The sequence below is a fragment of the Microtus oregoni genome, unplaced genomic scaffold (genome assembly GCF_018167655.1).
Source record: "Microtus oregoni isolate MIOR12 unplaced genomic scaffold, Mior012 000028F_ref0000031, whole genome shotgun sequence".
NCBI classification, from domain to species: Eukaryota; Metazoa; Chordata; class Mammalia; order Rodentia; family Cricetidae; genus Microtus; species Microtus oregoni.
The window spans coordinates 28,797,527-28,824,316 of NW_024543087.1; the positions used below are offsets into that span (position 1 = coordinate 28,797,527).

Below are 26,790 nucleotides of genomic sequence, written 5' to 3' on the forward strand. Positions count from 1 at the left end.
AGAGTCCATTTCCCCTTTATATTTAACAGTTCTGTTCAAGCCCATCATCAACTCTAGTCTCAGACAGAGATAACGTTATCCTTTTCTCATTAGAAGTCGACAAGGCCTTCAGACAGAGAAGTGTAAAAACAAACGTCTGTCACATGAAGCATGATTTTCTTTGACATTAAATGCAGACTTGAGGGGTTTCTAAAATTGGAGAATATTGCATTTTCAGATAGGAAATATTGATTATATTACGAGAACACAGAAAGAGAGTAAGAGAGAAAACAATGTGTCTTGTTCTTAGACAGTACTCTGAGGGTTTCAAGGTTGATGGGCTATTTTTCCAGGCTCCGCATTTCTTTATTCTTGATCTAGTACAAGAGTCGTTCTGACAGGTTTGCTGCTACCACTGAGCGGGAAGAACTTGGAATGGAGAAGTCAAAGATTTAATGGAATGGAAAACTCCTTCAGGGAATATGAAGGAATCTAAGTTTCCAAAGAGTACATTTACTGTCCTGTTCCCCTTGTTTGGCAGCTGGGTAACTTGGTCAGGAGTCTGTAGACTGTAAGAGGAAACAGCAGGAACCTAGGTTCTCATTCTGACTAGACTGGTGCAGACGGAACACACATTTCAGCATCACTTCATGTCTAGGTTGTAAAGTTTTTAAATTTCCACTAAGCACCACCCTGTCCCCCATCCCTGACTATCAATGTAAGGAAATTCTTACTAATATACAAATGTAATAATGGATACAGGTCAACTTGAAGGGTGGGGAAGAAAAGAAAATTTTTGTTGTTGATATTTAGACCCCTGACATTTTCCCTAAAGTTTTGGTAATGCATTAGACTTAAGCCCACCTGCCTGTCCATTTGTTTAGAATCAATGACCACAACTGTAGTGGGATACCTGGAATTTCTAATTAGTAATTTTTCCTATTAGCGGGAGATGTCCCCTCTTGTGTGGCTGTTCCACACGGGGAGGATCCTGAAGGCTTTTAAGTGAACTAATTGTTGTCAGTGAGAATTAGTGACAATTACCCGTCTCACAGAATCTACAATCACCTGGAAGAAGGGACACTGGGCATACCTGTAGGGGGTTCTCTTGATTATGTTAGTTGATGGTCAGTGACCCTCTTGACTGTGAAAAGGACCACTGCCTGCCAGGAGCACTGGGGCTATATGGATGGAGAATGCAAGCTGAGCACTAAACACATTCATTGTGCCAGTCTTCTGCCTGCAGGTGACCAGGTGTTTCAAGCTCCTGCTGCCTCGGACTGTACCTTGAACTGGGACCTAAACTAAACCTTTCCATCCTCAAATTGCTTTTGTCAGAGTATTTAATCACAGCACTAGGGAAAGAAGCCAAGAGATTGCCCTTCCCCACACTGCTGGAGTGACAGAGCCATTGAGGTGTGTAGCCGGAAATAACCTTGACTATTCCTTCTGCCATCACCTGTGCTCTGGTTATTTGTGTCACAGTATGGCAATTTTTATACTCCTGTGCGGAATATACTTCTCGAGAACTCATTTTACTTTTCTCGCTCTGCCTCCCGACACTATGAGGTATTGGCTGAGAACACTCACAGTGAAGAAGGCAGGGGTAAGATTACCATGGCTTGTTACTTGTACAGGTAGCTTGGTTATTGACATGAATGGTAATTTGGCTCAAAAAAGTGCAGGCGTGTGCTGGTAAGCTACAATAAGAGGAGTTTTGTTGTGGGATATTTGTACACTGTGTGAAAATGTATTCTATGATTGGTGTAATAAAAAGCTGACTGGTCAATAACTAGGCAGGAGGTATGGGCAGGACTTCCAAGTAGAGAAAGAACTCTGGAAAGAAGAAGGTGGAGTCACTGCCACATGGGAAGGAAGCAGCATGGGAAGTATGGAGAGCAAAGGTAACACGCTATAGGACAGAACATAGATTAAAGTAAATGGGTTAATTTAAGTTATAAGTGCTAGTGGGACAAGCCTAAGCTAAGGTTGAGATTTCATAATTAATAAGTCTCCACATGATTATTTGTGAGCTGGTGGCTCAAAAAAAAAATCTGACTACAAAATCTTTAACTGACTTGTGCAAGCTGCATATTCCATACTTGTGTTAAAACAGATCTATATGTTACCTTTAAAAGTTTATATGTTTTCAGAACAAAAGAACCAGACACCAATAAAGTCAAGTAGCCTCTCAGAATGGCTCTATTATAGTTTCTTCAAAACTCTGCAGTCAGAGCAACTGCAAAGCTGCTGAGACGGTCCAGCCTCACAGACTACTCTAGCTGCCCTTCAGATAAGCTCTACACCTTCCTATCAGAAACTAAATAAAAAATAATACAGCTAGATCTTCCAGGACTTGACCATTTTCTTATTTTTCTCTAAAGATGCCATTACCTTCAGACAACAGGAAGCAATCCAGAGAACATGAATGACACCCACATTCCTAAGAGGTAGAGTGGGTGGTTTTTGGTCATTCAGTGGGTTATAGATATTTGTCATTGTTTAGGGGAGTTGGTTACAAGTTGTTATTAGTCATGGTCAGGAAAAAAGCTGAACAAAGAAGATTGTATTCAGGGATCTCTTTATGAAGGGAAAAAGGGGGGGATATATGTTGGGGGCTGTGTGGGTCCAACAAAGATTCCCTAACTGGACTGGAACGGAGTCGCAAGGAATAAACGGACGTAGCTACACGGACATCATGGAAGGCCAAGATCTCTCTCAAAGGAATCTCTTGTTTATTCTCCAAACACCTTATATATCATCACATAAAATGAGCGGGAAAACACATTAGGCTGTCTCCTAGACAACCAGGTACATCGGCTCAAGTCACGTCCACATCTACCTGTATGCTAGCAGTCAGGTAGGCCATAAATTAACATCTCTATAAGATATCCTCCAAGTTACAAAAAAAGGAAGCACCAAAATTCCTAACTCTTAAGTCATCAACTTCAGCCAACATCTCTTCTCAGGTAATCTACATTTATAACAAAAAAAAAAAAAACAAAAAACTAGAAACAACACATCCTGGCTATTGTTAAACAGAGACAGCTTGTCTACAGAGTTTGTGATCACCTCAGACTGGGCTTATGGCTCTTGTGCCATACAGAAATATGGGCCTACAGATATAGTATAGAAATGATGGGATAAAAGGGTGGATTTTTGAATCTACTTTTGAACAATCACTAGTCTCAAATATTTTATATTGGTATGGATTTTTATATATTGATGCAAATTTAAGGTTATTTTTGTTAGAATATACTTTATATTTCTACTTTGCTTAAGATATTTTTATATATTGATACAAATTTAAGTATGTTTGTTATATTATATATATGTTTCTACTCTTGTTTAAGGTATTGTAGCTATTCAGCTTTTAAAAATGTAATGTAAATTTCTACTCTTTAAAAGCTATTATTATAAACCATTAAGGATAATTAAGAAATTCAGGTTAGTAGTTAGTCATCTATAACAATAAAACTTGTAGTCATGTTAGGTGTTCTCAAGGTCATACAGAAATATATTTTAGATAGATAGATGATCATCAAACACTTGAAAGACAAAGAATATGGCATTTAAAATTTTTTAATCACACAAGACTTTACATGAAAACGAGACACATCTGCTTCTGACAGCATTAATTTACTTCAAAAGAGGAGAGTGGGCATCAAAGAACCTCCATATGAAAATTTATGGCAAAGCTATCTACTTGGCAAAGAAACTGCTCTTGCCTCAACTGCTGTCAGAATGCTGTACAGATTGGACAAACAGAACACAAAGTAACTGCCAAACTTTGCTATGACAAGGTAGGACACTCCAATATTTCTGCTTCACAGAAAAGTCTATCAGATATTCTAGACCAGTAGGCTAAAGATGGATGCCCCACTATTACAGAGGAAACTTGGGTGACTGTCCGGGCAGTCAAATGTCTCTGTTGTTTGTATAGTTTTGAAAATTGCTTACTCTACACTTCCTGTTTACTCGGGTAATATTATAGCCTTCTCACGTATTTGATGGGGTTGAAGCCTAGATAGTTGTAGTTACAGTTTTCCTTGTTACAAAATTTAGAAAAGAAACTCACAAAAGAGGTATAAAGTATATAAAGTTGAGACACATAAAAGTTTAAATTGTCTATCTAAGAAAATGTTTTGAGGTATAAAAATAGTTTGAAGATGGTAATATAAGTTATCATAAAATGGTTTAGATATAAATTTTTAAATTCATCAAGATAAGATAAATACTGGAATATTTTCTCCAAATATGCTAAATACAAGTAGACTTGATATTATAAACATAATTCTTACTTGATAACTGTTCTAAATACATGTAAATTTACTATATTAGAGTTGAAATCTTTCCTTTTTATTTAGACAATATGGGGGAAATGTTGTGGGATATTTGTATGCTGCATGAAAATGTATTGCCATGATTGGTTTAATAAAGATCTGAATGACCAATAGCTAGACAGGAGTGCAGAAAGAAGTTTCTGTCTCACCTGGTCCTGCAGCTGTTCAATCCCAAAGAAACACACAGAGGTTTATATTAATTATAAATTGTTGGCCAATTAGCTCAGGCTTATTATTAACTATCTTACACCTTAAATTAACCCGTAATTCTTGCCTATGTTTAGCCATGTGGCTTGGGATCTTTTCTCAGTAAGGCATTCTCATCTTGCTTCCTCTGTGTCTGGCTCTGCATCTGGCTCTGCATCTGGTGACTGACTCTCTGCCTTTCCTCTTCCCAGAATTCTCTTAGTCTGGTCATTCTGTCTATATTTCCTGCATGGCTACTGGTCAAGTATTTTATTAAACTAAATCAAGTGATAAATCTTTACAGTGTACAAGAGCATTATCCCACAGCACAGGAGGTATAGTCTGGACTTCTGAGCAGAGAGAGGAAGTAGGAGGAACTGAGCTGCAGGAGATGCTGGGAGACATGGAAAGGAAATGGGAGGTGCAAGATGGAAGAGAGGTAACACCACATGATAGAACATAGATTAATATAAATGGTTAAGTTATAAGAGCTGGTTAGGAACAAGCCTAAGCTAAGGCCAAGCTTTTATAATTAATAAGTTGTTATTTGTGAGCTGGAGGCCCAAAAAAAGTCCGACTGCAGAAACGTGTGCTATACTTGCTTACTAAACCAACATCAGGGCATGCTTGGCCATGGTTCAGTAACTAATCCTTGGGAATGATGGGTGTTTGTTCCTGCAGCCTGAAGGCTCTTGGTAAACACTGTTCCTTATCTGCTGGTGAGTTTTGTCTATGTAAACTTTACATCCTCCTGTCAGTGTGAAATCTAGAGCAGTGTTATGTCAAGAGGTGCCAGGTAGATTTATTTTGAGTAACAGTCTGAATTAAGACCCTTATGGCAAGTTGCCATACTGAACAGCATAAACCATATCCCAGCCCAGTCATAGGCATGCCAAATGGAACACATTCCCCTCTAAGCCAAAAGCTTTCTTTGGAATCTTCAACCCAGCTTATCAGTTGGTGAGATGGTAAGGATGAGATGCAAAGAGCCCAGTCACAGAGATCAAGTGAAGTCTCAACATGTCTGGTGAAGTGACTGCAGTGGGAGAGCGATTTTCTTCAGGTATTGTGAAAGAATTTCCCAGGTTCCCTTTCCACTCCACAAAAGCCTTTCACGAACTGACCTGACACGTGTCAGCTCTTCCTTATCAGGCAGTGTAATTAGGACCTGAGACTGCAGACCAACAGAAGCATGTGGGTGACAGGACAGACGCGACTCCACTGTTGTGGTTCACACATGTGCCTAGCGCATCTTCGTTTCACGTCTTGGTCAGCTGTCCCAGAGAACGAACCAGATCAGGACCTGCCTTAGCTTCTCGGTGGTTATTTATGTATTTATCTTTCATGGAGCCTTTTATTCTCCAGGCTCACACTTCAAAGCCCATCAGCGTTGCTCAGCAATCAAGACTAGTTTCCTTCAGATTTGACAAGTTTATTTTCTCAGATGGAAACCATTCCAAGCTGAATAAATAGTGGGCTATACTGTTTAAATTTTGTGTGTGAGAGGGAAGGCATGTCATACCCTTTCCTTTTCCTCCAGTGGCTACAAAATAGGCCCCAGGAATCTAAAAATGGAAGATGCGTTTATTACAGCAGTGCCTGGGAGCAGGGAATCATTAGACACTGTGTCAGTGTTGCCCTCGGAAATCACACACTTCGCTATTTAATGAGAGTCCTGAAAGCTTGCTTCTGGCAAAAAATGGGACCCCCAAAGTCTCTGCTGGGAAAGAGATTATAAAAATAAATTTTCAAATAACCTCTCCAGCTGTGCTTCTTTGTTATCTTCATAAACTATGCATCAGCTCCTATGACAGGATTCAATTTTATTAGGGATTATGCTATACATAATGCTGCTGAATTATTTTCAATATTCAATTTAAAATAATGGCTTTAGTAACCTAATGACTTTTAGAAAGTAGGTCTCTGGATGGGGAGATTTTTACCTGATCAGAAGTCAGGGATGCGGGTAGACCAGGCGTCTCTAAGAGAGAACACCTCAGGGTCTTGCATTTCCTCAAAAGCCACATTTCGGTATTTGTCCAAAGTCCCTCCACTGGATACTAATGGAATCTGTTTGCTTTAGCAGTGAAGAGATAAGAACCAATTAATAGAATGGCTTGTTCCAGCCCCTGTGACTCAGCTGAGGAGCCAGAAGCCAGCGGCTGCTCCCTCCACAGCTGGCTGTGAAAGCCAGGTAAACATAGTCTTATAAATTCTTTCCTCCTAGTACTCCTTGCCAGGGAGAACCCATGGTGGCCATTCCAATGTGCACACTTCCCTCCCCGAGGAAGACTGCATTCACACTTTGCCTCAGTCCAGTCTTTCTCAGTAAGCTTCTCCAACTGCACTTGTCGTACTTCTAGTAGCAGGAAAACCAGACTTCTGGGGAACAGAAACGCCACCCTCATTTGCATGTCTAAAAGCCACTTGTTTCTATAAAAGCTGTTCTTCTGTGTGACTATTGAATATTTGCAGGTGCAAGTTTCCAAGAGCCTGAGATGAGGTGGTGGCAAATACGGCCCTTGAAGTAAAAGATGATGAAAATAAATCAAATGATCATCATCAAATTAGTAACAACTGAAGTGAGAGCGGGAGACATGGTGGTGAGGAAGCCCCCATCCCCATGAAGTGCTCATAATGAATCTAATAAGAAGCTGAAATGACAAGGATAATGAGCACCATGCAAACCATCTTTGAAAGCTTTTTTTTTTTTTTTTTTTGGTCTGGTTGTTTGTCGCTAAGTATGCACCTGGCATATGACAGTCCCAAGTACTCTTGCCTCAAGGCTGTGCTGCCTTTGAACTTTATTTCCTTTCTGGTCTCTCATTCACTCATGGTTTCCGTTGTGTAATACCCGTAGATCATTATTTTCTTTATCCCATTTAGGCTTCTTTGTAAGCAATCAAAACAGACCCTGGCTTCTGCCACCAGGGAGAATTTATTGGAAAGAAGTATGGCAGCTCTCAGGGGAAAAAATGCACCGAGTGCCAGGGCTCTGCTGGCAGGAATGAATAAAAGGTCTCAACAAGGTTCTGCTACTACAAAGAGCAGGTGCCAACAACTGTGCATCTTCCTATACCTGTCCTAAAGATTCCTGTACCTGGGGAAAACATCTGGTGGACCTGACTCCAGAAGCTGTCAATCATTTTAGCAAGGGAGGGTGACACATCTTGCTTACCATACTATATCGAGTGGAACGCAGGGGTTATTCATTAATTGACCCTGGGATATGAGTATCAGTGAGAGTGAGAATGGATTGTGAACAGAGGCACCAGCACATGGCCACTACACTCTGCTAGACTAGGCTCTTTTCCTGTCTATGTGTCTTAATTTTTAGCTGAGAAGGTATGGAAGTCAAGTTACAGATTCATGAAATTCATGATCTATCACTTACTCGTTCTGTCGATCTGCTCTGGGATAGCCTAACCAGAAAGGAACTATAGAAATACCGCCAGGTACAGGAGCACTTATTACTGAATCACGGAGTCTGTGATGCAGAGTTGGGAAATCTGATTCTCTGATGAACTGTACTCACTTATTCCAAGACTCAAAAGATCAGCACCGAGGCTTGGGAGGTCCAGGATGTAATGTGTTTGCTGCACAAGCATGAGCACCTGATTTCAGTACTTCAGAACCCATAATACAAAACAAAACAAGTAAGCAAAAAATCGAGGGCCACAGCATGTGTCTGATACCCTTGTATTAGGGAGGTAGAGACAGGAGGGTCCTTGGGGCTTGCTGGCTCAGTAGTGTAGCCAAATAGCTAAGCTCCAGGGACAGTGGGTGAGTCCATCTTAAGAAATTAGAGAGTCAGGGATTGAAGAAGACACCTGATGTAGATCTCTGGCCCACACACATGCATGTACATGTACACACACACACACACACACACACACCATACACACAAGATTTAGATTGAGTGAATGGGATGCTTTAGTCTTACTGTCGACCTGATAGTTTATTGTAATGTCTGCCTTTCAAGCCTACATATCAGGTCAGTACTTCAGGATTTCAGAACCACAAAGAGTAAATGAAATATGGTAGTGAGATATAGATGCATATGGACAAACAAGTCCCCATTCATTGCAGAACCCCACACTATAAAATAGCTAAAAAGATACTTAAAAAGGAATTTGTAAGTCTAATATGAAGATAACCATAAAAATTTACTGAGGGCCATAAAATGACTTAAATAAATAGAGGGACATAATTCTCAAATTATTTTCTGTTTGAAACACAACATTATTTTCAATTCGTTTAGAAGTAAAAATATGAGTACTATATGAATAGCACAGGGGTCTTTAAAAATGAAGATAAAATATAGGATATTGATCTAGAAGATAAATCTATAAATCCATATACTTATATGTAGATTATAAATATATTAAAGTGTTGACTGAGGTTTCTGTCCCACCCGGTCCTGCAGTCATTCAGTCCCAAAGAAATACACAGAGGTCTACATTAATTATAAACTGACTGTCCTAGTAGCTCAGGCTTCTTATTAACTCGTGTAACTTATATTAGCCCATAATACTTGTCTGTGTTAGCCACGTGGCTCTGCACCTTTTTCAACAAGGCAGTCACATCTGTGTCTGGGTGACAACTACAGACTGAAACTTCCCTCTTCCTAGAATTCTTGTTGCCACGCCTCTACTTCCTGCCTGGTCGCTCACCTATACTTCCTGCCTGGCTACTGGCCAATCAGCATTTTATTAAAAATAATACAAGTGACAGGATAAAAGATCATTGTCCCACAGCATTAAAGTTTTGATATTTATTTATTTTTATTTTAAGTTACGGTGTTTTTCCTTCATGTATGTTTGTCTGTGCACCACATACTTGCAGTTCCTATGAAAACTAGAAGAGAGTGTTGGATCCCCTGGAGTTGGAGTTACAGATGGTTGTAAGCCACCATGCAGGTGCTGGGGAACAAACCTAGATCCTCTGAGAGAGTAGTCAGTGCTCTGAACTACTTAGCATCCTTCCATCCCTGATCTATTGGATATTAAGATAAACCATCAAGGTGAAAATAATTTAAAGAGTGAACACAAGCTAAGTAAACAACAGAAAGTCAAGAACATACACATAATACATGATATGCAGATGGATTTAAATCTCTGCATTGTTAGAACAATTGGCTTAGGAAGGAAATCAAATCCCTATTCAACCCCACAAATAAAACCAAGGAGCTACTACAATAAAGCATATATTACCATTAAAGAAATATTTGGGTGTTGTAGAATGGGGATAAACTTATAAAAACCATGAAAAAACACGACCACATTACCCGATACAAGCAAACAAAATATAAGGAAACAAGGGCCCGGAGAGAAGATTCCATGACTGAAAGACTGGCTGAGCAAGCACAAGGAAGAGAGTTCAAATCCCCAGTGCTCCTGTAAATGACAATCGGATGTGATGACCCATTTGTAGTCCCATCACTTGAGAGATGGAGCAGGGGATTCCTGAGGACACCGGTTAGCTAGACCAACTAAATTAGTGAGCTATGGCTTCAGCAAGGACCATGCTTCAATAAACAGAATAGAATACAACCAAAGTAAACACCTACATCAATCCTTGGTCTTCACATTCATGAACACCATATACACATGCATGCACATGAGTGAACACACACACACATATACACTCACACAATAAATACAATGAAAAGGAAGATGCATATTGAAGAATATTCATAGAATATATGACAAATGACAGCTTAATTTGCTTGATAAAGACTAATGAAAACAAAATGTGTCAAGATGAGGATTTGAATGAGAAGAAAGGACAAAGGGACTGACAGATGGTTCAGCAAAGAAGAGATGCAGATAAACAAGCAGCATGCCATTAGATGCTTTTGTTCAGTACGAGGGGAGAAGAGAAGGAAATGGAATGTGATCTGTTCAGCATGTTTAATAGGTTGATGGGCGTGAGCACCCATGTTGGCAGAAGCACAAGGGGGCATGATTTTTACAGAAGACAATTAGAACAGTTCCTTATAAACAAAATATTAGCCCAGAAAGTTTGTTTTTAGGCAGTTTTATAAATAAAATCCACATACCTAGTGTGGTAGTTTGAATGTAACTTGCCCCTGTGAGTTCATAGGAGGGGCACTATTAGGAGGCGTGGCCTTGTTGAAGGAAGTGTGTCACTGTGGGGGTAGGTTCAGAGGTCGCTTTTGTTCAAGTTTCCCTTAGTGTGACCCTCAGACTATTTCCTGTTACCTGCACAATATAGGACTTTCAACTATTTCTCCAACACCATGTCTGCCACCATGCCACCATGTCCCACCATGACGATAATGGACTGAACCTCTGAAACTGTAAGCGGAACACCCTGATGAATTGTTTTACTCTTTAAGAGTTGCCATGGTCATGGTGTCTCTTCACAGCAATAGAAATCCTAACTAAGACACCTAGCTCTAAGGATTATTACCCAAAGATCATTAGTACTAAAAACTGTAAATAATCAAAAGACTTAGTAGAAGTTTATTGAATGTCATAAAAAGCATTTATTATAAACTGTTGAGTGAGGAAAGCAAGTTTCTTATTACTTTTCTAAATTGAATTTAGATTGAATATCTAAATGCCTGAGTATATTTAAGTACATATTCAATTTGTTGTATGTGAATGTAAATATATATATGCATACATTTTGTTAAATGGGTACAGTATAATGTTAATAATAGTTGTAAGTAGGAAGTAATGATACAAATTATTTCTAATTTGTTTCCTTCTGTGAATGTATATTTTCCAAAATTTCATACAGTAAATATGCCTTTCCATAGAATTAAATAAAAAAGTGAAGATATGTATTTAAAAACAGACATGCTACAGTCAAAGTGACAGAAATTCTGTTTTCAAGGCCAAGTCATATGCGAAAATCAAACTCATAGAACCTATAATAGAGATAAACTAGGCATGAAAGGCTCACAGACCTGCTTCCAGGGTGATGTCCTTGAGGACCTGTGTTGGGGAATATTCTTTTACATGTGTGAAGACATGTCAGTCACTGTGATTGCTTTCATAAAAAGAAAAAATAGCCAATAGCAGGCAGGATTTTCAGGGCAGAGAGAATGCTGGAAAGAAGAGGGCGGAGTTTCGAGAGTCACCACCCAGTCAGAGAAGCAGCAGCATGGTCAGTACAGAGTAAAGGTAATAAAGCCATGAGACAAAGAGCAGATTAATAAAAATGGGGTAATTTGAGTTGTAAGAGCTGGTTAGTAACAAGCTATCGGCTGAGATTCATAATAAGTCTCTGTGTCATGATTTGGGAGCTGGCAGGAGGGGCAGAAAAATCCACCTACAGACGCATTTGGCAATGCCTGGGTTCAGGGAGTCTTTCTGGGAAATGGTGGCACATGGGTACCATGTCCAGGACCTCCATGTTGCACTGCTCGTGTGCCAGACAAGCAAGTCCTCAAGACTTCTGGTCTCAAGCGTTCCTTAGCTCATCCAATTTTATACCTCCCTGTAATCACTGCTGTGTATTTATTTGTTAGGCATATGTTAAACCACTTTATCTTTGCACCATGCTAATTTGATGTGGTCTAGGATGGTATCCTTACACTGCGATGAGATGAGAGAATTTCACTGGGTATGAGACCCTCAGATTTCTTCAGAGGTGATTATGAGAAATGACCACATGAAGAACACGTCTCCAATTTCTTCAAAATTATTATTAAAGACATTTCCATTCAGGTGCTCAAACTCCACAAATGATGATCCAACTGATAAAACCTCCTAAAATTTTAGTAGTCCCCTTAAATTTTTTTTTTTTGGTTCATTTTTATAACTAAAGTGACTCCCTCTGACAAGGCTGTTTTAGTCCTGGGCTAGTCAACATGGTCTCTTTTGACTTTGGCTCCCGAAGAGCACAGAGCCATGCTTACTGCCAAACTATAGCAACACACAGCTGCCTAATTTTGCAGAAAGTCTCTATCCCAGAACATGGATGTTTATCCTCAACTAAGAGGTCCCACGATATGCATGCATGGCTGGTATTATGAGTTGTCGCAAATCCAATTTGGAAATAGGCAAGGATTAAATAACACATAAACACACAAGTGATTTGTCTGCTTGGTCTTTGGCAATAGGCAATGCTCGTACCTAGCTTGCTTTGAATCAAATGTCTCTTAGGCATATTGCCTAAATCTGGAGCACTGCTCAGGAGAGCCTTCTGCTGGGTGCAGCCATAGACATTGGGGTTTTCCTGCTACTAAAGCCCTCACCTGCAAGGGCTCGTCATGTGAAGCTGAATCCTTAGTCTTCAGGCATCCAGTGAGGGAGTCAGGTTGGAAAGGTAAAAGAGCAAGGTAGAGTTTCCTGTGGACTGTAACCTTGCATGTAGTTTCTAAAACAAGATTTTGTTGAAAGGAACCCAGAAATAGAAAATCTTCATTCATATAAATGTACCAGTTTTAGATGTGTGTGTGTGTGTGTGTGTGTGTGTGTGCACTTGAATGTCTTTATTACAAACATTTCTAGAAGGTCAATTATTTATTCTTAACTGTTAGCACTGTGTAGATAACTTCACAACTTATGTACAGAAGAAGGTACAGAACATGGAGAAAAGGGGAACAATGTTTTTGGACAGCTGTGGTAGGAGAGGTTGCCTGTATTGTTTCATTTGAAGGGCATTATCTACCCTAGCCCCCAGATGTACACTCTCTGTAGCAAACTCCTCAGTTACATGGCATGGTAACAAATTAATATAGCAGTCTTTGCATGGCAATAATTTGGATGAAGTGCCCAGGAAGGTGGACTCTAGTGGTACAGTCTTGGTTAGACTGTCATGAGAACCTTCCGGGCAGTTTTCTGGCTAGAACCCTGTAGGAATGTGGGCTCATGAGGCTGTGTAATGTTCCAGGCCAGCTTATCAATTGGTCATCATGCTAAATCGATGGACATGGCAGCAACGGGCAGGGATGACCAGCCTCAGAGCAAAGAGACAAAGCACGCTCCTGGGATCCAGTGACCACCCTCTCTTAGAGGCCATCCTGGTCTCCCACAGATGAGGTTCATTTGCCATGGGCCTAAGGGTTTGGATTTGACTTTTCTAGCTTTAGCTCTCAGCCTCGCCACTCACCCCACAGTCAGCTGGGGCACCTCTTACTTTTGAGTTTTTCTGGAGACAGAGGAGATCATCTGGGATGGGCAGTAAACTGGTTTGTGAGACATTCTTAATGGGTGTTGATTTTAATTGTTATTTAGATTATTCATCATTAGAAAGAAAATCACCCAAGGACACTGGTCTTACTATGGGTAACAGGTATAGTAGAATATAGTAGAGATTCTTGCCACTTGCTTGTCAGTTAAAACGTCATGGGGATAAATGGACCCAGGATTGAAACTAGAGGGCAGCAGGAAGTCAGACTGCAGCGGCTCGGTGACTCTTGTACATGGAAATCACCTGATAAGTACGGCCACCCTAGTGGAGCCTCTGCAGTGACAGGACAGCCATTTGGTTGGAAAATTCATAGCAAAGGATTCAAAGTCCATAGGACCTAAGACAGCTTTCTCTGGAATTTACTATCCAACCTCAGAAGACTCTGGAGACTTTCTGCTGTATGGGACATTACACTGCAGAGCCACCCACTGGTTTTTGGCTTTTTGACTTGGCCAGGCAGCTGTGCAAAGAATATGTACACTGCTGTTTGTGAGCTGTGCACACCCTGGAAAGGCTGCCCACTGGAGGTTGCTGCCACTTCACTCCCCCCAGCAAGGCTGGCTATGGGCAACCCTTCCCAGTGCATACAGCCTTTCATTTGTAAAGTCATCCATCAAAACCGTAAGCCGGTCCTTTCAACAGCCCCTCCTGTCCAAAAAGGAGAAAAGAACATTTTGAAATCATTCTGTTAAACTATTTTGCACAAAGTGGATGGATTTTTTTTTTTTATTAGTTCTCTCCAGAGAACCCTGCAGAGGCTGATTCTGATAGAATCCATTTGATTCACTGTTTAAGAGGGCCTTCATTCCCCCTCCTGCTGGGCCAGGGAGAGCACACATACACCAGGCCACATTCACAGGTCTTGCTCACACTGCATCATGAAGTACTGACCTGTTAAGCCGGCAGCCTCTGCAGACAGGAAGGCACTCCAAGAAAGGAGGAAAAACAGGCCGGTTTCCAGCATCGGGAACTCACAAAGCTTGGTAAATTTGGTCAAGTGACAAGATGTGTTAAGGAAAACAACCACTGTTTTTGTAACTAAATCTGCTTGTTGGCTGAGAGGAGTGGATCTGGTGTTGAGAGTCGCAGCATAAAAGGCTGATTTTCCATATCTGAGTAGGTGTAGCACGCAAGCCCAAAGAAGGGGAGCCTGGGTTTATGCTTCACTGCAGGCTCAATTAACCCATAAAAATTCAAACCAGCGCTCTGATTTTTTTTTTTTAAAAGAGTATCTACTAAGAGTAAACCCAGCAGGCTGTGGGTATGAAATCCCCTGAGTGTGGTTTGGCCCTTGGAGTATCACCCCAGAAACACTGGCAGGAAGAGGAAGGCCAAGCAAAGGGAGTGAGCCTTGGAATCAGAGGAGCCCCTTAGAGGAGGTGTGGTGTTGGTCCCTAGGATGAAGCCTGAGGCTAGCTCCTCTGTAGAACCCCATTTTCTAGGGGTGGAAACAGGGCAAGAGATGCAGTTATTCACCACGAGAAGGGAACTGAGCAAGCCCTCTTGGTATTAACACATGGAGGAGAAACGGTGTTATTTTTAAGTCAGGCACCTTTTGGCAAGCAGTGGTTCATCTGGCCAATGGTGATACTTGGGCAATAATCTGTAAACTATACATTAGAAAGACATTAAAGGACAGAGACCCAGGATGGGCAAAGGATGGGCAAAGAATGGGCTATGTGGAGATGGTTAGGAGCCTCTGATGATGAGAAAGTGTTATGTTGCTAACATGTTTGTTAGGCACAGAGTGCCCCGGAAAATAGCGAGACGTGATTGGCTTGCAATCTTATGCTTTTAGAATAAAATATGAAACCTATTCTCCATTAAAAAGATGAATAGTGTATATTATGTAGGGGAAAACATGGACTTTAACCTTTAGGATGGAGTATTTGTGTTCAGTCCTTGGCTGTGTGAATTCTGAGCAGTGTGTGACTGATCCCCACCTCTGTCCCATGGGACTTGGCAATAAGAACAATTCACCTCCCCCTGAGTCTGGAGAGTGAAATGAGGTAAGTGTATGAGGAGCGATTTGTTAAAATTTAGAAAGCCTGAATACCAAGAGTCAGAATGGCCCAACTTGAAATGTGCTCTCCCCTTACTCAGGCACCTAAACCACTGAGTGCCTCCCATTCTCCGGGGGAGAATGAGATGCTGGCATTATCTGACCATTGGCACCAACCCCTGTATAGAATGGCACACTCAGAACAGTCCTGGCAGGCTGTGAGGGCTATGTGCATTTTTCTGTTGGTGGTTTAGATTAACTTCTTTTGGCAAAACATCCTCCCTGAAAACATGTTTTGGAAGATCTTGATGTGATTCTCCGTGTGGAATAAATAGTCTACCTTAGGTCCTTCCCAGCATTTTCCTTTGTGGGTTAGGAGGGAGGCTTTGCTTCTCTTCAGGTTTGCTCTCCTAATATTTTCGGTTTGTTGTAAAGGGAAGGCTTCCACCTGTTTGGTTATCAGAGTAGTATATCTAAGTAGGCTATAGAAGGTCCCTTCCTTTAACTTCCTCCAAGAAGTCATTAGGTCTGAATTGAAGTACAAGCCTGGAGCCTGAGGACCTGACCAGAGAAGACTATCTTAATGTAGTCACAGTGTCCATGGTAGGGGCAGGCAGACAGCTGTTTACGCCTGCCACCTCTACAGCCAGTCTATAGAGCGGGCTAAAACTGCCAAGCGCCACACAATTAACCCCCGTGTGATAATGGAACACTTTTCATTGGCCCCTGTCTCATCTACCTCTAGGCTCTTTCTTCCAGATGTGACCTGACCTCTGGCCAACTTCCAGCTTCCAGGACTGTTCCCTTTCCACACCCGCCTGCTCACTTCTGTGTCCACACATCCTGCTCACAGCAGCCTGACAGGAGGTCTGATTCCAACTTTCCCACTTATCTCTGCCAGCAGGGTAAAAAGCCTGGTTTTGAATCCTAGCCCTGAAGCACCCTAGCTGTATGGCCACAATCAAATTGTTTCGCTTTAATTGTTCGAGATTCTTCAGCTGTTCCATTAGATCTATCTACCTTCCAGGATCCTTGTACAAAGTGTCTGAGAGAAAAAAGAAATAAGCTTAGGATCATGGAGGGTGCCAACATTCCCAGTAAATTCCAACTGGTATTAATACCACCATGCTCATTCTCACTGTTGTGGGAACCAGGGTTAGTATGGGAGGTCCCTTACCTCCTTAATCTTCTGTGTCAAGAGAGGGTTATTGATAACATGTCCTATAGGGTGGATTCGAAGGACAGGGTCCCTGGGAAGGCCTTGGCACATGCTGTACCTTCCGTCGGTGTTTCCATCATTGTTATAACTACTCTAGTCCAGACAGCATGTGACCTCTGCCATAGCTCTGCCTAACGACTAGGACATAAAAGGAAGTCACAAGTAGCGACCATCATTTCTTCATTCCCCCTCCACAGCACAATTGTGAAGCATTTAAAACCCCATTGATCGCTGTCCTGGCCCGCCCTATCCTCTGCTAACTAACAGCAGAGCTCACTGACTTTCTCAACGGTAGCTGGTGCTATTCTGTTTTGGACCTTGGCTCTTCAGTTCTTTCTCTTTACCTCCACGTAGTCAGTCCTGGTGTCCCATGCTCACAACTTTCCTTAGGTGCCGGTTTTTCTAAGCCTGTCTAAGGAAAACCACCGACAACAGCGGTAGACTTGACGGTGGGCAGAGAAAGAACCTGCCCCCTCTGCTGCTGGCACTGATCCAATGCCTCCTGGTCACCCAGAGCAGGGGCTTCAGCAGTGCTGTATGGAATTCAAACCGGTCTCACCCCTCACTGCTGAGTCAGCCTCCGAAAGACTTCATGCTTGTTGGCTGCTCTACACTGTCCCGGGCTTCCACACAGTGACAAAGGATATCAGTGCTGTGACAACTGCATACGCGGAGCCCATTGCAAAGGAGCCAGCGAAGATCCCTAGGAAGTTCCCCACGGACTGGAAGAAGGCGGCAGTGTCAAACGCGTTGGGATTCTCCTTGGGACTGTAGATGGATATGGAGCTGTAAAGAGAAAAGGTAGCATAGTCAGTGGCAGCCAGAGCTGCGCACTGCCTTCTGGGAGAGGCACCCTTTCCAGTGGGACTGGGTGCTGCCGGGAGGAACCGACAAGAAAAACGGGGGAATGAGGTAGAGAGCGCAGCAAGCGCTCCTTGTCTCTCCCAGGCCAATCCCAGGGTATCCATAGACTACTGTCAGTAAACATTTGTATATTGGGAGAGCCGTAAAGAATATTGTTTCTGAGCAAACTAGGCATTAAAACATGGTAGGTGTGTATGGAATCTGCTGAGACGATAGAGAGCTGTGAATTATTTAGTGGCCGTATGTCTTCAGTGCTGTTATAGATTCACAAATGTCCCTGATAAAAAGTGCACTTTTACGGCCTGTGCACAAATGGGCGATACAAATCACAGCATGCACAAAATATTCTGCCGTGATCTTGTCATAAGCCACAAAGCATTCCTCTCTCCAGTGTAACCCTGTGGACAGAGAGCCCCGTGGTGTGCAGAACCCCACAGTATTCACTCCCTGGACAGGCAAAGCCCCTGCTCTCCCACAGAGATAAATAGCAGCAGCCACCCAAGGTCATTTCTCACATCTAGTTCTCGTGCCAATAGACAGAGCTCCCCAGAGAAACGCAACCCACCAACAGGCAGTCTGTTTAGTTAATTTCTTTGTTTGTTTTCAGACAGGGTTTTTTTTCACTCTGTAGCCTGGTCTGGCCCCAATTCACAGAAATCCTCCTGTATCTACCTCCCAAACGGACAGTAGGCGTGAACCATCCCACTTGGCTTACGTAGATGTTTCTGAGGATGCTATATTTGATTTTTTTAATGGAGGCTTCAAATCCTAGCATGCTAATGAGAAGGACTAGGTGTGTCCTACATTAGGGAATATAAACACCTCACAGTGCAGCATTAAAATGAGCTGGTGTACTAACCCTGAACGTTTAGGGAGAATAACGAAGTTAGACTTCAGAGTTTTTATTTTTTATAGTTTTAATTTTAACATGGAGTTTTTAAAATTAGCCAAAAAAAATATTAAGGATTTGGCAGTGCATTCTGGAAAGGACTTCGTAGCTGTGTGGAGAGGAAAAAAAGCACACATGCTGACTGAGATTATACAGGATTATAGAGAACGTAACTGAGTCCATCACGCCAGGATGGCTGGAGCCTGCTGTCTCTCTGCCCTGGCTCTCTGCCTCTCGACACTAGCTAGGAGCCGGAAGGAGGACTGGATTCCAGCCTTCCCTCGGGAAGATGTGTAAGGAAAGGTGGGACTGTTCAATGTTCTTTAGGTTTCTATGGATGCCTTTAAGACCTCAAAGCAGGCTGGACCCTTCTGCTTTGATCTCTTAATTGGAGAAGGAAGATGAATGGTGGTGAGGGGAGCCCTGAGGTGTATGTGGAGCTTGGGGGGTCATTGCAGTGCTCCTCCTTCTGTGGATGCTAGGCTTTCAGCAAAGCAGAGGAGTAAACACACCTGTGAGTCTTTGTAATTGCTAAGCCATGGAAAGGTGTTAAACCCCAAGGCTGATGGAAACCTAGGGCTGGAGCGGGGGAAGTCAGAGTTCACCCTGACATTTCCCTACACAAATCTCCATTTCTGTGAAGAGACATGAAAGGGAGAATCCTTCCCTTTCTTTCAAAGTATTTTAATTAATTAATTAACATATAGTAATATATAGAGCTTTGGAAATAACTCTAAAGTTCTGGAGGCTGTACCAGTGGCTCTGACCCTTTGAGCTGGCACCTCTTCACCCCCATCTCCATCTGGCTGTGTGTGTAATAGTCCTTCTGTACACTGTGACTATGTATTATTTTCATTGGTTAATGAAGAAGCTGGCTGGCCTATAGCAAGGCAGGGTAAAGTTAGGTGGGACAATCAGACTGAAGATTCTTGCAGAAAGAAGGGCAGAGTCAGAGAGTCACCCCAGATACAGAAAGAATCAAGATGGGCTTTCTGTACTGAGATAAGGTACCAAGCCACGTGGCAAAGCATTGATAAAATTATGGGTTCATTTAGTGTAAGAGTTATCCAGGAACAAGTCTTAGCTCTTGGCTGAGCATTTGTAGTTAATATTGAATCTTCATGTCTGTTATTTGGGAAGTGGTCATAGCACAGGGAAACTTCTGCCTGCACTATCTCCCTGGAAATGCTATTTCTGGGTGCTCCTGGTATCCCCAGTGACAGCTGGTGACACCTTATGCCATTACCTGTGGGCTGCTTTTCCTCAAACCAATTTCACTTTTATCCAGGTATAAAAGCTTTCATTAAAGAATACATATAAAATTTTAAGTTTGATATGCTAAATTTATTTTTATAACATATGTGAGAAAGTGTACATTAACAAAAAGTGCCCATGTGTAACCTCAACTCATCTTGTTGGCCCCACTGATTTTAAAGTATGGTCTTTCGGACAAGTTGTCCTATTTCTGTCCACAAAACATGATAGAGCCTATGCTTATCCAGCTCCAAGTGCTTCTCTGTGATGTCTGCCCTACTAGAAGAGAAAGGCATAAAAGCCCTTGGTCCAGGGAGGCAGTCCATTGATTTTGTTGGTCGTAAGTGTTCCCAGAATATAATCACCGGGTGCCTACTCTACGCTGGGTGACATTACATGCTGGGTACTGGAGACAGGTGGAGAAGCACACAGAATGGAAGCAAGATCAAGCTCAACAATCACCAGCTGGTGCACGGAAGCCACTCTAAGCAGAAAATCCTAAGATGCATGACAGGCACAGTGCTGAACGCGATGATGCGAGAGCTATGAAACATTGAATGGTACAAAAGAGGATGCAGGATTTCAGAATAAAGGAGACAGTATTTGATGTCAAGTCAACAGACTGATCAGGAGAGACTATTCCAGGCACTGAAGGGAGTAACAAGACAGGCAATGAGGTAGGGGAGTTCAGGGCACCTTCAAGGCATAGCTGCTGCCTAGTTATGGCTGGAACTCAGGAGTGTGCACAGGAACCCACGTGGAGAGGGAGAGCTGGGTGACAGGGCATTCCTCAGAGCCATAGTTCTGCATGAAGGGTGCTCACTTACATAGCATTCACTATCTTATGCCTACATTCTAATTTGAATCTTTTATTTGTGCATGAGATAAACAGGTTCAATTACGCTCGTCGTCCAGTGCTCCCTCCCTGTTTACTAAAATACAGTAGCTGAAGAAAAGAGAAATCAGTGTCACATAGCTTGTCAGTTTCTATGTGAACATTTTGTTTCTTAAATTAAAAACAAAACAAAACAAACAAAGGACAACAACAAAACTACTCCTTGGGATAGAACAAGCACTAACACAAAAATAGTTCAGTGGAATTACTACATTCACTTTAAGACAATAGTTTCTGGGGTACCAGAGCCTTTGCTCAGATGAAGGTGAGTGGGTGCTGCAGCAGGTACCAGCTACAATACTTGGACCCCCTTAAGAAAACCTGTGTTCAAAGTTGGCTTCCTCACCTACACGTCAAGCATTGTACAACCTCACTTGGGTCATTTTTTTCTTTGTCTAGTGCTTGGCATGTGGAAATCTTTGCTAAAGATGATGGGATGTTCTTAGGCAGAAAGAGCGGGGGAAGGGAGGGAGGGGAGGAAGGAAGGAAAGAAGGAAAGAAAGAAAAAAGAAAGGAAGGAAGAAAAAAAAGAAAGGAAGAAAGAAATAAAGAGTCTTGAAAAAAGTCAACTCTTAAAAGGAATTATCGCCTGTAATATTTCTATCAGGCATTGAGTAGATGTAGTCATGTTGTAGATACTACTGGAGTTCTCAGTGCAACTCTGAGAATCACTCTTGTGCCTTGTTACCCATGTCACAGCTTTGGCACCTCTTGCTTGGAGACCTTAGCAAGTAGTCATATTCAGGTTCTGCTTCATCACCTGATCAATAGGGGTGCTAGTATCCCTCCATACCTGTGAGTGTATGAGGCACATGGAAACCCCTATGTAGATCCTGTCAATTCCAGGGTTACTCAGGAAGTGCTAATAATGTGTACTCAGACAAAGACTCAGTGGAAGCTGTTTATCCCCATAATCACCATCATCATCCAGTGAAGAATTCTCTCAAGTCTCACACTGGCAGAGAGCAGAGTTCTCTAATATGAAGTAAGCTTTTGTTTCAAGAGTGGATAGGAGGGGCATGACTGCCTGCCTGCCCACTCTTGAGGTTGTTAGCAAGGACTAGTCATATGAGTGGGTTTAGAGGGACAAGGCACCATAGCAATGTATCTCAAGGATGTCATGTTCATCACAGAGTTCTTGATCAACTGCATCAAGGAACATTGTCCTGGCAGGCTGGGAAAGGGTCTCCCCAGGGGTAAGAAGGTCCCAAAACTCTATTTAAGATGAAACCTAGCAGTGATGCCACCTGGCTTCTCGGGAAGAATGATGCAGGAGGAAAGCCAAAGCTAGCTGTCCCCAGGAAGACACCTTCTCTATACTCTCAAGGTTTCAGAGAATCGGTCTTCCAGATTATTGGTCCTGGAAAGACATCTCTTTGGGCTCTGGTTTCCAGTTGTGACACTAAGCCTCTGTATTGGGTACAGCAGATAAATTTAGAAGCTGGAAACAGCCCAAGATTTAGGTTGCATATACAGAGTGATTAAGCAATGTCAGCTCTTGTGACTTGACCCCTGTGCCAGTTGTGATGGCTGAACCATTAGTGGGTAAAAACTTTGGAAGAACAAGAGAAGGGAAAAGGAAGTAGACTCTCTGTACCTGTTCACTGGCCGTCCTTCAGAGTACCAAAGAGGCACTGTGCACAGCACAAGCTGGTGTCTATAGTCACTAGAGTTTTGAAGAGGATGGAACCAATAGCTTTGAAAATATTATGACCAGAAATACCCAGGAGTGTTTAAATATTCATCTCATAAGATGGAAATAAGTCTAGGTTATCGATTTATCCTGTTCAAGAACTGACTGCTCAGCAGAAACTGGGAAATAAATGTGTGCAGGCCCTTCTACCTAAGAAATTTGAAATAAATGAAGTATTGTAACGTGAAGAAACAACATTAATAAGGGTCTTTATTTTTCAATGTACCACTTAAGATTCACAGGCACCACTAAGATTCTGTCTATTATTTCTCAATAACTAATTTTTCTTATGCCTATAATAAAATGGTCCTAAAATGAAAAGTCTTGACGGCATAGGGAGCACTGAGTATCTGAATTTGAAACAGATCTTGGCTCTGTCTCATTGGCTGCGTGACCTTGATCAAATTACTTAAACTATTTGTATTCCCATTTCTATAAAATTATACTAGTACCCACCATGTAGGGTTGCTATGACAATTAAATGCTTCGGCATTTTAAAGCTCTTCAAATGGCATCTGGTGCCTGGAAGAAACTAGATAATAATTTCTTAGGGAAATCTTCCTTCTTCAAATGATAAACTTCATTTTTTTAAATATTTCTGACTGTGTCTCTTTCCTACTCTCTCTTGGTTTAGTTCTGAAGGAAGGATTTCAAAATAGATGTCCCATAAAAACTTTCATCTATATGGAGCCAAACCTTTTCTGACTGTCCTCTGGTCTAGATCTCTAAGGGACAGGAATCACTGGCGCATGCAAAGTATTTAGTACAGAGGATTCTGTGGCATACAGTGGGTTCATGGTACAAATGGAGGCAGAGCAAGGATGGGGAGGGGCTAAAAAGAAAAGCAAGGAAGGTGGGAAAAACAACTGAGCGAGATGGAGAGTATAGATAGTAAGGAAAGCACGGTCTCATTGGCCCCACCTATGACGTGGACTACCTTTCCGTCCTGGATCTTATTGACTCACCCTTTTCCAACTGTTATAGCTAAGTCAAGCCTCTCAGCTTCCAAGACTGTTCACTCTTGATATTCTTCACTACAGCCCCTAAAATACTTCACTACACAGTTGCTTATAGAAACCGCAGGCCATGCGATGGCCTCAGGTTCCAGGCAGCTATGTAGCTACACTGTGCCCTGCATGGTCCTGCAGCTCAGGTGACTCTTTAGAACAAGTCCTTTCTGTACCTTTCAGTCGACTCTCACTTTCTTTGCTGACATTAAATCAATGCCACTAGAAAGTTTATAAAAAATGTTAAGTGAACATACTGTGTTCCATTTTAGAATTTTCATGACTTTAATCATTAAAAAATACTATAGCCAAAAATATTTTTAGAATATCTTTCCATTTCTCTTTCAAAATTTTAATCTCTAACAAAGAAACTCAAACTATTGACACCAGTTCATTGACAAGAGCTCTTGATCAGTTGCAACATAAATAAGAAATAGCTTTTCCCCCCTAGAACTGCTTTACTTGAATGATATAGAATTCCCCTTTGTGCTGGAGAAGTACAAAGGGGAGGATGATGGCTTGGTCAAACTCCATTATTCAGTTACTTTTCTTGATTAAAACTTAAACCTCAACCTTCACAGCAGGGTTCCTCCTCTCCACACAGAAAAGTCTAGAGAGGGCACCAAGTGGTTTCTTGAAGGGATGAGCACCAGTGAGGTCGTCCCCTTGTTGGTACTCTGTGGGTGCTAGAGGGTGTGCCTGGCTCTTGTTCTTGGCAAGACACGCTCAAGTCTCCGTTCTCCTTCCTGTTGAATCATTCTCCTGGATGTGCCTCAGCTCATGTGCTGTTGAGAACTCTTTCTCAGGTACCAACTCAGTCTTCATTTTCCTTGCCAGCTGTACATATTCCTGCTTATCCTCTTGGCTTGAATTAGTGGCTGCTGGGCGTCAGTGGCTTTACCGCTTTTCCTGATCTCAGAAGGTTCCCCTGGGAAGTCTTCTAGGTCAAGAAACAGCACTGACCAGCTGATCTCACCTGCTTTCCAAATACAGCAAACCAGGGAGCCTACAGGTTTTGGTTCAACTGGCTCCTGCTTTTTAACTTCTTTAGGCCAGAAAGTGTACCAGTGTGCCCCATGCTCTTAGGATCCATAACCAAGAATTCCCTTCTTTGACACTGCTTGGAGGGGCACTTAGCTCTCTCTTAGAGGATGAGTTGGCAGTTCCAGCTGTCTACTGATTTAGGGGAGCCCCTTGCACGTGGCTGAGGGGAGAAGAAGCATTCCTATGAAGAGGGGCAGTATCATTGCATCTCAATGCTACAACTCTATGAGGACATCTCCATCCTTCTCACCCCACGGCACTGGCTGGTCCCTTGAATTCAGCAGTTGGCAGGTGTGGGCCTCTCCACTATGAAGCCCCATTGCAGCCCCTTTGCATTTTCAACTGAGTCCCTAACCCAATCTGAAAACCAGAAGATGTTCACAAGAAAAGCGCTCCTGTGTCTTGTGCTATTTAATGTCAGGGGCTTACAGTTTATTTTCTCCTCATCTAGGGTTGGGTTGTCCTTCTGCTCCTCGGGACACATTTTGAAAGAGCGACAGCAAGCCCAGAAACAGCCATGAACTTCCTTAGGAGCTGTTCTATTTTGTTGGACTTGTAAGTCACAGGCGGGGACCAGGCAGGAGAAAAGAATTAATTACAGTGTTAGTTTGCGTTTAAAGCTCTTTGTACTAAGAAAAGAAAGATGAACAGAACAAGAAACAAGTGGATCCTTATCTATTATTTATCTTTTAATAACTATACCAACGTGCCCTTTCCCAGGGAACTTGCTTAATTATGAATAAGGAATTGATTTTTATGGGGCCAAGAATTGTGTGTACACATTGGAATTCTTTCTGGCGTCTGCCTACCCATTATTCGGGCTTATGTTCTGCCAGAGGCTGATGAAGTTCTGTCAAGAGAACCTGCTGTAAAACATAATGGCTTCAGGAATTGGGGGCATTCCAGGCACCCTGGGAGGTTAGAGGAGCTGTCTTAATAATAAGAGGTCTTGGCCAGAAGTTCACTGAGCATGAGTTAGAAGCATAGGGTTTCACCTTCTCAAGGGCCAAGGGGCCCGGCAGAGGGCTGTGCCAGGGGAGGCTCATTAATTAACTCTTTCGGTTTGTGAAGTATCATTTAATGATTGCTTGCAAAGAGCCCAGATTCATACGCAGAGAGTGATGATTTTCCAGGCCCTTGACAAATAACATCTTGTCATTCTAATGTCAGTCACAGGAGAAATAAAAAACAAGGACAATTCTGTGGGAAGTAGCACTTGTGTCAAAACCAGACCGTGAGTGACGCAATCTCAAGCCTCAAGCCAAATTGTTCCATTCTACCAACACATATCCATTGCCCCTACTGTGTGCAGACATTGTTGCAAGCACTGGGGACACAACAGGGACAAAACACAGCTCATCTCAAGTTGCAGTGGAGAAGACAACATGAATACAGCTCAGCAAACAAATACATGAGGGGTTGACAACCGCTAAAGAGAAGCTGAGGTGGCCTGAGAGGAAGGGAGGGCGTGATGGAGGGCGTGCGTGCCTGTGTGTGCTGCGCAGAAAGGCTGCCAGAGACTGACTGTGAGCGAAGTGAGGTGGAAAGAACTTCTTGGGCTCTGAAGCAGAGCATCTGGGGAGGGCCAGAAGAGTCACAGGAACCAGTAGGGTTGGAGGAATGTGTGAAGGATAAGAGGCAGGGCTAGAGTGGGCATGTAACTGACTTTTGGGGAGCCTTTCAAGTCAGCACTAGGATTTTCCTCTAGGGCTACAAGGGCAGCCGCTGAAGAGTTTGGAGGGCCGAGGAGAGGTACAGAATATTCTAACATCAGAGGAAGTCGGACAGCTGGCGAGCTGACATCACAGTGCAGCCAAAGACGGAAGCAGTCAGATCTCTCCTTAGCAACCTAGCAGCTAGAGGCTAACCCCGGAACGAGATCCCAGAAAAGACAGGGGCAGTGAGGACGAAGACCAAGGAACACATAAGAGGCTAAAGGACAGATGGGTTTTAGAGGAGCAGGTGCAACAAGCGTCTGAAAGGTGACCATGAAGAGGAGGGATGGGAGGCCCGTGGAGAAACGACTGGCCTTATGTTTCTAGTAGGGAAGATAAAACCTGCCAGTAAAATACCATTGGAAGATATTTGAGATTATATTCCACTTCACTATGTCCTGGTTCTTAGAGGACAATCGCAGTGGGTTTTTGATCCTACTGCACGTGCTGGCTTTGGGGGAGCCTAGGCAGTTTGGATGCTCACCTTAAGAGACCTGGATAGAGGTGGGCAGTCCTTGGGCTTCCCACAGGT

The 26,790-nt window shown here is 42.5% G+C and overlaps 1 protein-coding gene across 3 annotated transcripts in view; it reads right to left on the reverse strand.

Annotated features, from left to right (window-relative positions):
- The window catches only part of Slc9a9 (solute carrier family 9 member A9), a 555,668-nt gene that overhangs the window by 290,063 nt on the left and 238,815 nt on the right, over nucleotides 1–26,790 (reverse strand). For all 3 annotated transcript variants that reach the window (XR_005976519.1, XM_041677479.1, XM_041677480.1), the window contains exons 7-8: nucleotides 17,545–17,683; nucleotides 14,568–14,673 (exon numbers count right to left, since the gene is read on the reverse strand). Coding sequence is in view for 2 of the 3 variants with exons in the window: in XM_041677479.1 (XP_041533413.1) it covers nucleotides 14,568–14,673; nucleotides 17,545–17,683 (245 nt within the window). In the remaining variant the exon portion in view is untranslated. The remainder of the gene's footprint in view (nucleotides 1–14,567; nucleotides 14,674–17,544; nucleotides 17,684–26,790) is intronic.